This window comes from Alligator sinensis, unplaced genomic scaffold, assembly GCF_000455745.1.
Source record: "Alligator sinensis unplaced genomic scaffold, ASM45574v1 scaffold73_1, whole genome shotgun sequence".
Lineage (NCBI taxonomy): Eukaryota > Metazoa > Chordata > Crocodylia > Alligatoridae > Alligator > Alligator sinensis.
In genome coordinates this window covers 3,532,745-3,546,192 of record NW_005841838.1, presented here as the reverse complement: position 1 = coordinate 3,546,192, position 13,448 = coordinate 3,532,745, and the positions used below count along the sequence as shown (strand labels likewise).

The following is a 13,448-nucleotide window of genomic DNA, read 5'->3' as shown; positions in this document are numbered from 1 at the left end:
GTGCTTTTTGACCAATTTCAAGTCTTAAACCACGGAGGTCATCTCTAACCACCACCTCCTTATAATGGTCCCAAAACGCCTCGTAGGCATCATGCTTCTAAAAAGTAATGTTCCAATGTTTGAAATTACCAGAGGCCACGACAGCTAAGATCCTTCGAGCCTACTTTTAAGTAATTAAACAGCACCTTGGCCATAAAATCTGCTCATGACATAGTAGATACCCTCTAACTGCTTCCACTCATCGACGTCGCTTTCACCCACAATTTAACAGTTCTCCTGGGGTCATTCTTCTCCCACAATTTATATATAGTCTTCTCATACTCTTGCTCTTTCCCTTCATCCACTGCTTGCTCACTCCAGCTTCGCTCTATCTCCCCGACGACTCTTGCTCTTTCTATTCCCTTCTATCTTCTTGGATTCATTCTGCTTCTTCTTCCCTATTGCCCCAGTCTCCAACTTGTTACGCCAGCTAACCATTTGCCATTACCCTTCTTCCTTCATAGCTCTCTTTACGCACTCCCCAGTTGCTGTCTTTATGATTGTCCCACCTGGGTGACTAGCTCCATCTTGACACACTTTTACCGTGTCCTCCAAAGCACTCACAGAACTATTAATCATGGCTGGTTGATTCACTACTCCATGCTGCCTGCTCAACCGCCGCCTGCTCACCCACTTAACCGCATCTCAATTGCCTCAATTGGCAGAGGAGGGGTAGGAGGAGCCTGGCACCACCTGCTTGGTCATGGTGTCTCCCCTGCCAGGTAAGTATGTTTGAAACAGTGGTTTCAAGTCAGGCCGTTAAAAAATTATTTATATCTGTGACAAATTAGGAAATAGGAATGTGAAAGGCTCTGCCTCACATTCTATTTGGTTGCCCTTAGTAGCCCTGTAAACACTGGTGAAAAGCCCGTTCCAAGAAGATGGTACTGGAACATGAAGGGAACGCTCAAGCATTTCTGTCATTTAGTCTTACTAAGACTGGCTCCTCTGTGAGTACCCATCTGTACTGAGGTGTTCTGTCACTACTCTCTTGCTTTTTATACTGTAATTTCTTTTTGGCTTGTACCCTAGGGATATACATGTCATTTACTGTGAACTTGACTTTTATTTATTTTTCCCCTTAATTCCTATGCGTTGGTTGTGACAACTAACTGTATGCACAGATACAAATAACTAAAACAGTGCTTTACCAAAGTTACTTTTCATGAAATTTTCTCCAAGGAAGGGAGGTAAAACTTCTGAATACTGGAATTGCTGCGGATGCATACTGACCATTCAAAGGCTATTACTCACATGAGTAATCTCACTGAAATCAATAAGCAGTACCGTTGCCAGCTGAACTGTGTATGTACAGCACAGGGAATAGATTCGATATAGTTCTTCAGCAGATGAACAAAATGAGAATTACCCTTAGCGTATCATAGTATAGCATATTTCTTAAACTATTAACACTCGTGTTAAAAGGGGTCTTATTGAAGAAGCAGGGAAAAAAGAAACAGTTCTAGGAAGCTACTTGTAGCTCGATCATACCCACCCTACTTAACACATAAAGCAAGTGACTTGGACAGCTTTTAAATTTGGTGGGTCAGCCACAAGGGGGCAAACACACTCAAATTATTGAGCTCCTCTGCCTAGTGAGGAATGGTGAAACTATACTAGTTGGCACATAACACTGACTCACTAAAAATAGTGTATTATCCCCTTCTCTTTGAAAAAGCAAGTTTGATGCATAAGAAGTTGTGTGTCCTCTGATTAGTACCATGACAATGCAATATTTTGCATAAGGTTTCAAGACACATTTCCTGCAGCTGGCAGATAACAGAAGCCTTCCAATGATTTTGTTAGACAAGTTCGTTTTCCGGTGGACCAGATATATTTAGTTTCTTGAGTTGCTCATTATTTTTCTTGGTATTATTTACAATGTATGTTAAATAATCCTGAACTACTCTTAATGTTTATTAAGAAAAAATCTTAATGAATTGCTAGCATTTTCCAAAATAAGCACACATCACTTGGATCTCATTAACTTATACAGATCATGCTTGTTCCACAGAAAAAAGTTATACAGCTTTTACACTAGCTTTATATTTAAATGTTACAGCCACCTAATGTGGATGCAACTGTTCTGCTACGAAAGAGCTTATATTGGTATAGCTTATTTTTGTATGAGAAGAAATTAAGCTTTATTCCTTTAAGCTCTTATAACTGCATGCATACTGGGGCTTCTTCTGATGCAGCATTTTTGTTAAAAAATAATATACTTATTAAAAATAGCTATCGTGACAAAACAAACTGCATGTAGACCAGGCCTAAGGACAAAAAAACAGCCATAACAATCCAGAGCCATATGACAAAAAGTTAAGGGGGAAAGGGCAAAATACATTTCCTCTCTGGGATGTTCCTCAGTGTTTATAACTGGGAAGAAACAGGAGAATTCAAAAGAAGGGATGAGAAAGACCTTAACAAGACATCTCTGAACACAGAGGCAAAGCCCTCAGTTTTTAATGGACTTTGCTCTATTCATGTTTGGCCAAGTCTTTCAGTCAAGTCAACCCTAGGGGGTTATTTCAAATGCTGCATTACATTTTAAAGAGTTTCTCTTCGCTGCTAAAAAAGCTGCATTTTTTTCCCTCAGAGTAACTCATTCCCATCAGTTATCCTGTGGGAGAAAAAGACGACTGGGTGGACAAGACTCTAAGAGTGAAATCTCATTTTACCCTTACACTATCCTGGAAGGGAGACCCTCTGGGTTCTCATTCCAGCCTCTGCCACCAGTGACTTTTCTGCTCTTTGTATTTAATCATTGGATAAAATGGATGAACAGCACTGGGATAGTTTATCACTGAGGGCTTGGAGCCAGGGCCCAGACCTCCTGTCTGCCAAGGCAGCACGCATTTTTCACTGAGCCATCATCTCTCCAGCGTGTTACTTTCCTCGCCCCACATATCATTCTCTCTGGGCTGCCCTGTGAGGCAGCTTCAAAAGGTGAGCTGGAGGGCATGCTGGGCAGTACCTAGATTCTCAACCAGGAAGCTAGGGCACCTTGGGTTGCCTTGAGAGTCCTTCAAGTCTACCACATGTGCTATGCAATGTTAGCACTGTTAGGTGTGCAAACATGATTTACAAAATAAACCCAGAGATTTCAAATGGGAATCCATAGTGTTCAAACCTTTCTGACTTTTTGGGGTCCAAGTTCTCTGCAACAGAAGAATTGCTCTATTATTTTTCTGTAGTTAAAAAAAACCCAGTGAAAACAAAGAGCTGGCATATTCCAAGGAATTGCTTGAGTCTAACCAGGGGTGCCATGAGTCCAAAAAGGTTGAGAACCACTGACCTAGACCATGGCCAGGCAGCTAGGGCACTTTGCTGGGGAAAAAGGAAATGCAGGTTCAGACTACTAGGGGTGGGAGGAGGACACTGAACTTGGGTCTCACTGCTGGGGCGAGTGCCCTAACCAGTGGATTAAAAAGTTGTAGGGCCCCTGGTTGCAAACAGCTGCTAGTCATGTTTTCTTCCTCTGACTTTTGGAGAATTACACACACATCCAGACAATCCTGTTCCTCCCTGGAGCCAGTGCAGCTACAGTGCAGGTGTCTGAGCACTCTCTGAAAGGAAGAGCAGGGTGAGCACAGCTGCACAAATGGGAACAGAATCTGAAATCTGCAGTAAGTGCTGAAATTGCAGTTGTGTGGCTATGCGCCACTCCGGGCTGTGACGGTGAAATGGGATTTTGGCCTTCCACCTTACCTCAAGGTATCTCACTGAGGTCAATTTTATAACCTCATCTGGGTTAATCTTGGTTAGTTCATTAAAACTTTTTCCTGATCTTGCATTAAGAAAAACATGCTCTGCCTTCATTGTGTTTTTCCATTGGGATAGCTGACACATGGAAGTTACCTCAAGGTAAAAACTGTGGCTATTTTTAGCAGTGAAGACAAACCCAAAATGTACATGGTGCGATCTAGATGTACCCAGATGTCTGAGTACGCTGGTGCTTGTGCAGTTAATACCTTGACATCTTTCAAACTGCCCAGCTCCCTGAGTGCAGGTTTATTTCTTTATTCTCTCCAGGCAGCTGAGTGTTCGTCAGGGTCCATTGTAAAACAGTGTCTTCACAGCAGGCTTTGTGACAACATCACTGAGTCATAGAGAATAAAGAATCCGCTGTAATCAAGGCAACACCAGCCAGAAGAGACAGCTCTTCCTCTGACTGCAGCCAGACTGACCTTGCTTTGTAGCTTAAATGCAGTGCCTGAGGTAAGGTGCAAGATGGAGTTTTTAGGGACTTCTCAGACAGCCAGTTACTGTGGCCCTAAGAAGAGCTGTCTGTTCCCTGAACCAGTCCCTACGAGCACCATGCAGGACAGTTACCAGACTTACTACCTGCCAGGTTATCGCTACCTTAACTCATGGAGACCTAGTCTGTTTTACAAAGTGTCTTCAACCATTCCCAGCTCTGATGAGCGAGGCAATGTCTCACTGAGGCCACCCACTATACTGCCCTCCTTGCGAACTGCCCTTTATGCTCGTTATAGTCCCCGTGACTGGAACCAGGCAAACCAGGTTCAATTCAAAGGATCGGAGTGTTGCCGGCACTGGGCTGGCAGGTTGAATGCAGATTCTCTACGACTAATGCAAGACAAGGACCAGCTGACCCAGCAAATGCAGGATGACACTGGAACAAACATGGGACAGAGGCTCTCTGACATTGAATTCTGGAGGTCCGAGCTGATCTATGAGCTTCAACGTCTGCTGACAGAGACTCGTGCCCTAGACATAGCCAAAAAGCGGCTTGAATGTGCAGCTGATGAAACTGAAGGGCCACTGAAGGTAGGTCAGAGGTAGCTAGTGGTCTCTAGGCTATTTTAGGGCATGAACAAAGCAAATGGATGTATTCTGTTGGCAACCAGAAGGACTTCTTTTTAAAGAAAATCTATTCTGCATCTGTCAAATTGTAGTGTTACCATGATCTTGTTGCCAAGATAACAAAGGTTGTCCTCAGTAATTAGGAATGGTCCACTGCAACAGCCTCAAATGTATACTCGCAGTGGTGAACTCACTGAGTCCCTATTAAACCATCTCCTTCACCACTGTCAGAATACTCAGTGCTTTACATGTGCTCTGGGGTGTGGGGGTGAGGGGGGAGTACTTTAATTAGAGCAGCTCTCAGGAATTGCTCTAATTAAAGCACCTGCAGCTTCTTGTTTATTCAGCATCCCATGCTTCAGAATGGTGGTGGGGGCACTTTAACTAAAGCTTGTTTAATGAGCTTTAATTAAAGCACCCCCAAGGCCACGTTGAAGCATAGGGATGCTGAATACATGTGACACTGGGGCTTCTGGAGAGTGCAGGTGATGCCGAGTCTGCTGGCTGTTTGATTGCATCTGCTCCAATGCATTCTAATTAGAAGGTGTTGGAGCAGGTGTCGGGCACGTGTATCGGTGCCCATGGGTATTATGAAGTCACTGGGAGTGCGTTGGGAGCTGAGGGAATGTAGTGTCTCATGCAAGATTCTCATCCCTGCTAGGATTAAACAGTTTGTAATGAAGCACAGGACCTCAGGGCAGTGAGTGACTGAGTAAACTATACAAATTCCTCCAGGAAGATGTAGCACCCATTATTATGGAGAAGTTCTAGCTTCATCCTGAATTTCCACACTGTGTGGAAGTTTATTATTCAAGCTAATTCCAACTGAAAAACCCCCTATATTAACATGGGATTGCACTTGTACTATTCAGGAATGGATGGCAGCAAACACCAAAACCACAGGAAATCGCAGACATGTCTGGAATATTTTCTTTATGAAAGAAAGTTATTTTTATCAGAAACACTTGCATGCAATTAAATAGAAATCAAAAGTCAGGATCACAGCCTTACCCAATAACATTCACTCTGCTGATCTCTGCCTGTGCTACCTATTGTGCTATGAAAGGTAGATACCTTCCCTTCATGGAAAGATTTTTTCGAGAAGTTTTGTGTCATTTAGCAGTAGAGTAATGAGTGGTGGTCAACTGGGAAACCAAACCCAGGGGACAATTAGAGGGGGTACATGAAAAACTGCCCCTGCCACCGTGGGTCTAGCTGCCAAGCTGGCCCAGCCCCTGTAGCCATCCATACCACCATTGCCAGCCTGGGCAGCCTCAGTCTTCTAGTACTATTTTGTCCACTATTTTTGTTCAAGACTAGCAGATTCAGCAATAAAAATAAAAATAGGTCTGAGGCTTAGAGGCTTAGATCCTGATCTGAATTTTTATTTGATGACTCTCATTATGTATAGGTCACACATTAAGCTAAACAGGTATCAAATTTCCAAGTTTGGGCTATGGGGGTATTTGTCTCAGGGCTTTTGAACAGATTATCGTAGATGCAAGGCCAGATAGGGACCTGTGGATCCAGATTAACATTACTCCACAGCTCAGACCTACTGAGATGTGAGCTTTGGCTCTGGTCCATCTCATTAATATGAAACTGATTATATGGCAGACATTATGACTGTAGTTTACCCTTAAAAATATATATCAACAGATATGAATGTGACTCAGAGACACTGATCCATTTATATAAAATGAAACTACACCAAAGGACCGAGTACAATTCTGTTTCACATTTATCAGAGATTCACTTATTAACCATTATTTCATCTATCCCTTTAGCAGTAAGTTAAAGGCTCACTTTATACTGCAATATGGAGTTCATTGCAAGGTTTCCTCTTATTTGCTTGCAGATAGCCCTTGAATGCTTATATAACCGAGAGAAGCGGATGGGCATTGACTTGGTTCATGATGATGTAGAAAAGAACCTCATAAAGGTGTGGTAAGACGTATTATTTTGTGAATGAATCTGTCAGAAAATATTTAAACTGGCTTTATTTTTATTAGGATAGAAATGTTGAAGCTGTTTCCCCCTGAGCTCAGCTGCAAGAGAGAAAGGGGGAAAAAAAAAAAATCGAAGGGAGTGTGAGTTACTTCTAACATTTTAGAGAAATTCACTGAAAAAAGCTAACACTTGACTATGAGGGATAAAAACCCAGAAAACATGAGAGCCTACAGTACAAAAATTATTTTCTAATATCTTGCAACATGAATAGTTGGTCCAAGGAGAGGTTATTTCCAAAGAAAGAAAATAGGATGAAGCATTGCAATTTCTGAATTCTTCACCCTTTAAAATAAAATAAAGAAATACCTAGGCAAAAATATTTGAAAGAAGTTTATTGGATATGTGGGAAACCCACAAATGTTAGGAATGAACTCTAAGTGGTACACAGTGGCCACTGTTTAGTCATTTTTACAGAATGCTTAAGTCTTAGGCTAGTTGAATAATTGGGCTAAGTTAGTTCAAAGTCTGCAAGAGAGGATGGAGTTTCAGAGGCAGCTAATGTAAATGAGCCATGGTAGGTGACCACAGCAGAGATTGTGGAGGGTGAAAAATTGGGATACTACAAAAAAAGGATACCGCCTCTTTTTTGCCTCAGTAGCTAAGAAAACTTCATGCAGGTGATGCTTTGGTTATGGAGCTATCAACCAGGAAGATAGCTTTGGCCTAGGTGGCATCTTTATATTTTCTCCTTGCTTAACTGGGTGCTTGCACATAGATGGAGGGAGAAAATATTATCTGGGGGGCTGACTACACACACACACTACCTGGGGGGCTGACTACACACACACACACACACACACACACACTACCTGGGGGGCTGACTACACACACACACACTGCCCAGAGGGTAAGTCTGTGGAGGGGAAGGGGCATGGGGGAGGGAAGGGGCATGGGCAGGGTCAGATTGAGGTGCCCACAGTGAGGGAGGGAGCGGGGCAGAGGCAGGAGCAGGGGCAGGGTCTGGGATGAATGGGGCCCCAGGGTGGGTTGTAGGATGATCAGAGCTCAGGCAGGTCATCCAGGGGTGGGGAGGGACTCCTGCTGAGGCACGCACCTTGGGGGAGGCATGGAGGACATGTGCCCCCCAGATCTGGCTGCGGCAGGGAGGCAGGCTGCCATTGCAGGTTGGGGCTCTGCACCTCACTGCTGCTGCCTCAGGAGCTGCGCAACACACTGTGCCTGCCGCTGCCGGACTGTATGCAGGCTGCGGCTGCGTGTCTTTGTCTGTGCATGTCTCCTGCTGCAGCCACCCAGAGCCCATGTTTGGCCTGCCCTGTGGTCCTTTGTGCTGCCACTGCTGCCCTGCATTTGTGGGGGCTAAGCCCTGTTAGCCTGGACCTTCCACTGCCTATTACTTGTGTGCACAAGTTACAATTTTTACATGATCAGGCCCCTGGAAACACTTTATAACATAACACATGACTGCTTTTAAAATGGCCAAAAAATTAACCCTTGTCAAATGAGGTATTAGACAAAGGTGCTCTACAGCAGAGTGTCTTAGAAAACTTGTGTTCCCTCCAGGGTTATTTTTTCCATGCTTTGCAAGGCTGTCAGTGGGGGAGGGAGGGAGAGGGGAAAGGTAGGGAGCAGCAGGCAGATGCTGGTTGGACTTGGCCTGGCAAGAGCTGGAGTGGGGGTAGGGTGGAACAGAGTCCCCTCACCTCAGAGGCTGAGCCTGATTCCCCACAATACCCCTGTCAGGGTAGCTGTGGGGAGGGCCCAAGGTGAGGGGGTCTGTTCCACCCTGCTCCATCCCCCTCCAGCACAGCCAGACCAAACCCAGCTAGCAGCTCCCTGCTGCACCCTTCCTCTCCCCAGCCCTTCCCAGCTGACAATCCCAGAGCTGAGGGGTGGGGAGCAGGGCCGGGGAGGGGCAGTTCCACCAGTCTCCTTGGAGGCTGATGGAGTGCCCCCACGAGGTGGGCAGTGGATTGCTTTAACTCATGGCGCTTTGTATAAAACACCATGAGTTTGAGCAGATCCCCTAAACATCTGTAGGCACCCACTGACTAATATGGAGAGAAACCTGCTACCCATCAGGGCTACATTCAGATGTAGCAACATAAAGGCACAGTTAAGGTTGTTTGGGAGACCATGACTGCAGTTTATGTAGTTTCCACTGTGGTTTCTTTGAGTCTTTTTGTATGAAGTTAAGTAGACACTTGACTTCCAATTTCTTAGCTAAATATTTGCTACGTATTTTGAAGAAAGTTACCTTACAGCTTCTTAAGGAGTTTGTAGTGTCAGCAAGATTTAACTTAGTCTACTTTTAACAAGTTTGTTTTATTTTTTTTAAATTTGGAGACATATAAGTAGCTAGGGAAACTATGCTAACTTAGGTCTGAAAGGCCTCTAGCATGTCTAAATCAAACACAATTTGATCTTATTTATTAGAGGGACCACATCCACTCAGCTGTACTCATATACTCAATATATTATGAAAAAGCTACTTAAAAACTTATTTTCTCTTTAATGGTTGCCTTTATTGCACAGAAGAAATACCAGGAAATGAAAAGTGCCTTCTTTAAGTGGGGCACAGAATGGCATATGTCAGTCTGTATTTTATGCAGAATAATAATATTTAATCCACTGGAGCACATTCTGTGTAATGAAAGTATTGACAGTTGGGCATTTTCTGTTATAGGAGGTTGATATGTTCAAATCTTGTCAAGAAAGAATGAGAAAACTTGCAGAAAGAATTGACCAACAACTGGGGTAACTATTTTAATTAAAAGCCTCTTTTAGACAGGAGAAAACTAAATTCAGCATTAGTCAATATCTTTAAGCCAGAATGAACATAGCAAAGGCAAAATAAGAGTCTTATTATTGTGCCAGCTGCTGGGGTGTCTCCACCTCCATTTCTAGGTAATAAGAGGAGGCATGTGCCCAGTACCACGCAAGACTAAGCCATAAGTTCTGATGTGCCATCTGATCAAAGAGGATCTATCCCTTCTCCCTGAGCACTCCCCCAAAACATCCCTTCTCCCTTTTGATCTGTCTTCTACACTGTCACCAGACTTGCAAGCCTCTTCAGAAGCTATTCTCTGCATGCAAGAAAGCAAGTAAGACATAGATCTTTATTGCCTGCCTTATAAGAAGTGTCGAAGGGTTTTTGAACCCGAAAGCTTGCTTAATAACTATTCTCCAACTATTTGGTGTTGGTCTAAGGACATAGGCAGAACTTTCGAGTTCAAAAACCCTTCATCAGGCTAAGGAAGTTTCAGCAGAAGAGCACACACCAACTGCCTTAGCCTGACGAAGGGTTTTTGAACTCGAAAGCTTGCTTAATAACTATTCTCCAACTATTTGGGTTGGTCTAATAAAAGATATCAAATTCACCCAAGGAACCTTGTCTGCTTATAAGAAGTGTTACATTTATGCAATGATGTATTCACAGATATAAAGAAACAGTTTAGTATTTCTGTTCAGTTACAAGATTTAAAAGCTTGGAGAGACTGGCACCACATCGGTAGAATAACTGAAGGTCTAAGTCTGAAAATGCCACAAATGGAACTCCCATGAAAGCATTCTGTGTGATCAGAGTTCTTTGTATGGCACACAGTAACAGCCCCAAGGTAGTAAACACCATATTTTCTCTTATACAACACATCCCAGAATCAGGTACAACCTGGTCTGAGAGAGACAGAATGAAGAAAAATGGATTTTTCCTTGAAAATACTGGCAAGTATTAGTAACTAGAGAGACCAGCATGCTCACTTGCTTCTCCTTGTGGTGCATCACTTTCAGTCTCCCCAACCCTGGATAGATACAGAAACTGTTATTACCATATTTCATTGCTTATAATGTACATCCCAATTTCCAGCAGCTAAGTTTTGGGAAAAGGCATGTGTTATATGCAAAAAAAATGGTAGATTTTCTGTGAGCTGACCCTTGAGGCATCTTGATGCCCATCTTGCTGGGGTTGTCTGATCCCAGCGGTCTTTCCTGTCCAAGTGCAGGGGGGCTGGACCTGATGATCGGTAAGGTCCCTTCCAACCCCTAACAACTACGAGACTATGAAACCTTTGAACAAGAATGTAACTTAGTTTCAAAAGTCACACAGAACCTGAACTCCCCTATTTAAAATGAGAATCATAAGTATTATGGCTAAACTATGCAAACATGCCTGCTATATTGCAGTAAAATTATTAATTACATTTTTAATTACTATACTCAATTCAAAGGGGAAATTAATTATTAATGAACCTTTGATCTAAATAGATCTTCATGTATATGAAAGCTCGGTAAATTATTATTAAATTAATATGGATTTATTTAAATATATTGATGAATCAAATTTTATGGGAGTTTTGTTGCAATGGCATATAATTATTTTAGTGTATTAAGATATTTTAATAAACTATTCTAGAATAATTCATACTGATTAGAAGGTTATCCAATCAGTCATTTCCTTTAACTACTCAGGACTGCCAGGGATGAAAAATTAATGTGTATGTTTTCTAGGGCTATGCAAAGCTTCAGTCCCTGAGTCGATTTGGCAGAGATTCGGCCCAATTCAGTGGCTGAATCTCTGAATCCAAATTGAATCAGAGGACCCTTTAATCTCTACGAATTGAATTGGAACCCTCCAAATCAATTTGGAGAGATTCGGAAAGATTCGGCAATTCAGATATAGATTTGGACATAGACACAGCTTTAAATGTTTTTTCTACATACCTCTAGGTAACAGGTGGCTTGTGAATGCCGCAATGCTGGGGTACATGGAGTGTCCCACAGACACACGGGGGGCTCCCCAGTGCGCTTGGCAGCAGACCTGGAAGTGGACCAGAAGCACTTCCGGTCCACTTCCAGGTCTGCCGGGGAGTGCACAGAGGGGGCTCCCCCCCACGCCCTGCCAGCTTGGCAACTGGTGCCTCCTGGGTCTGTGGTGGGGCACCCGGGGTCCCCCTGCGGCTGATCACTGAGCCGGTGGGGGTGGGGAGAGGGGCCTCCAGTGTGTACTTCCGGGTTCACTGTTGAACACATGGAGGGCCACCCCCCCCCATGCTCCTGTGGGACGCTCCATGTGCCCCAGCATTGCAGCGATCACAAGCCGCACTGGTACCTCAAGGTATGTAGAAAAAAAACTTTTAAAGCTGTGTCTATGTCCGAATCGCTGATTCTCTGAATCAGCATCTAATCTTCAGATTTGGATTCAAATGAATTGAATCAGGGACAGTGACCCAAATTAACAAATTGAATCACTGTCCCTGATTCAGTCTGAATCCGAATCCAAATCGAATAGGGCCCACTTTGCACACCCCTAATGTTTTCCCCTACAATAACACATCAAAGGGAGATGAAACCTGAGGCTATAATGATAGAATCACAGAAAGAATCACTATAGGCACCTCCCTGCTTGACTGGATCAGACAGCTTGTGCCAAGCTAGCCCACTCACCCTGCAAAGAGGGGTTTGTAGGAGAGGTGCAAAACATCCTGGGATGCTGGCGGACTGTGAGTTAACTTGAATTTGGAAGGGATCTGGGACAGAATTTCAAATAATTGATTTAACCTAAATCAGTTAAGTTTGATACTACATCCATCCAGGTTTATCTTAAACTGGTTTTAACCATTTTGAAAGCAGTTTATGGGCACTAAACTTCTGTTGTGTTACAGATTTGAACTGGTTTCCAATCACTTTATGTGTAATTTCTGTCCCTAGCCCAGAGGTTAAGTTGTGAGCTGGGAGCAACTCCTGGAGCTGCTCGTTCTCTGAACGCTCTATAACTCAATGGTTATGCAGTAAGCATGTAGTCTATGTGCCACTGAGCAGAATATCAAGGGATTGTATCATTAAGCATGCAGAAGTCAGGCCTTAAGGAACTGGGATGAAAGGAACCAGTGAGTTGGTGCAAAAGTAAATGCTGATGAAAGACAGATTTTATTTTCAGATAATTTGTTCTTTGCAGTATCAACAGAGATGCTCAACATGCGCTGGAGAGAGATCTCTCTGATAAAAGCTCAGCCCATTTTATTGATGAGAAGTGTTATAATCTTAGGAACACATCAGACAGCATCAAATTCTACCATGGAATAGAAAAAATAGATGGCACGTAAGTCTAATTAGCTATTGTATCCTTCCCTCTTGCATTCCAGCAGCCCATGGAGGTGGGGAAAACTTCTGGTTAATTTTTACCACAACTCCCACTTTTTCTTTCTTGGAAGACTTTGGGAGTTCAATAATTTATGGTTCCTGCACAATATTTAGCTTATAGCTGTGCGGGCCGGGAGCACCCTGAGCCCTTTTTTGCGCTGCACGCGGGCTGTGGCCAGCAGCCCGGGCACGCGGGGGTGGAGAGGGAAGGCCTTCGCTCTGGAATTAGGCACGGACGCGTATCGGTAGTTTAAAAGATTGTTTACTTACACTGAGATGGCAATGGTGTAGGCTGGAAAGCTTGATTAAGTTGCAGTTACAGACAGACACAACACAGACGGTCTCGTGGAGGTTGCTAGGCTCCACGGTGCAGAGCTCCGGATGCTCTGGGTGAACAGGCCACCAATGTAGAAATCGTAAATATGTCTTATATTAGTCGCGCTCGAAGACGGGAAGAGGTGGGCGGTGGATCAGGC

The 13,448-nt window shown here is 43.6% G+C and overlaps 1 protein-coding gene across 1 annotated transcript in view; it reads left to right on the top strand.

The window, feature by feature from the left end:
- The first annotated feature begins 4,269 nt into the window (after nucleotides 1-4,269).
- Nucleotides 4,270-13,448, top strand: part of TEKT5 (tektin 5) — a 41,969-nt gene continuing 32,790 nt past the window's right edge. Inside the window, exons 1-4 of the mRNA XM_006015532.3 lie at nucleotides 4,270-4,834; nucleotides 6,729-6,808; nucleotides 9,521-9,591; nucleotides 12,788-12,931. Of these exons, the coding sequence (XP_006015594.2) occupies nucleotides 4,270-4,834; nucleotides 6,729-6,808; nucleotides 9,521-9,591; nucleotides 12,788-12,931 (860 nt within the window). The remainder of the gene's footprint in view (nucleotides 4,835-6,728; nucleotides 6,809-9,520; nucleotides 9,592-12,787; nucleotides 12,932-13,448) is intronic.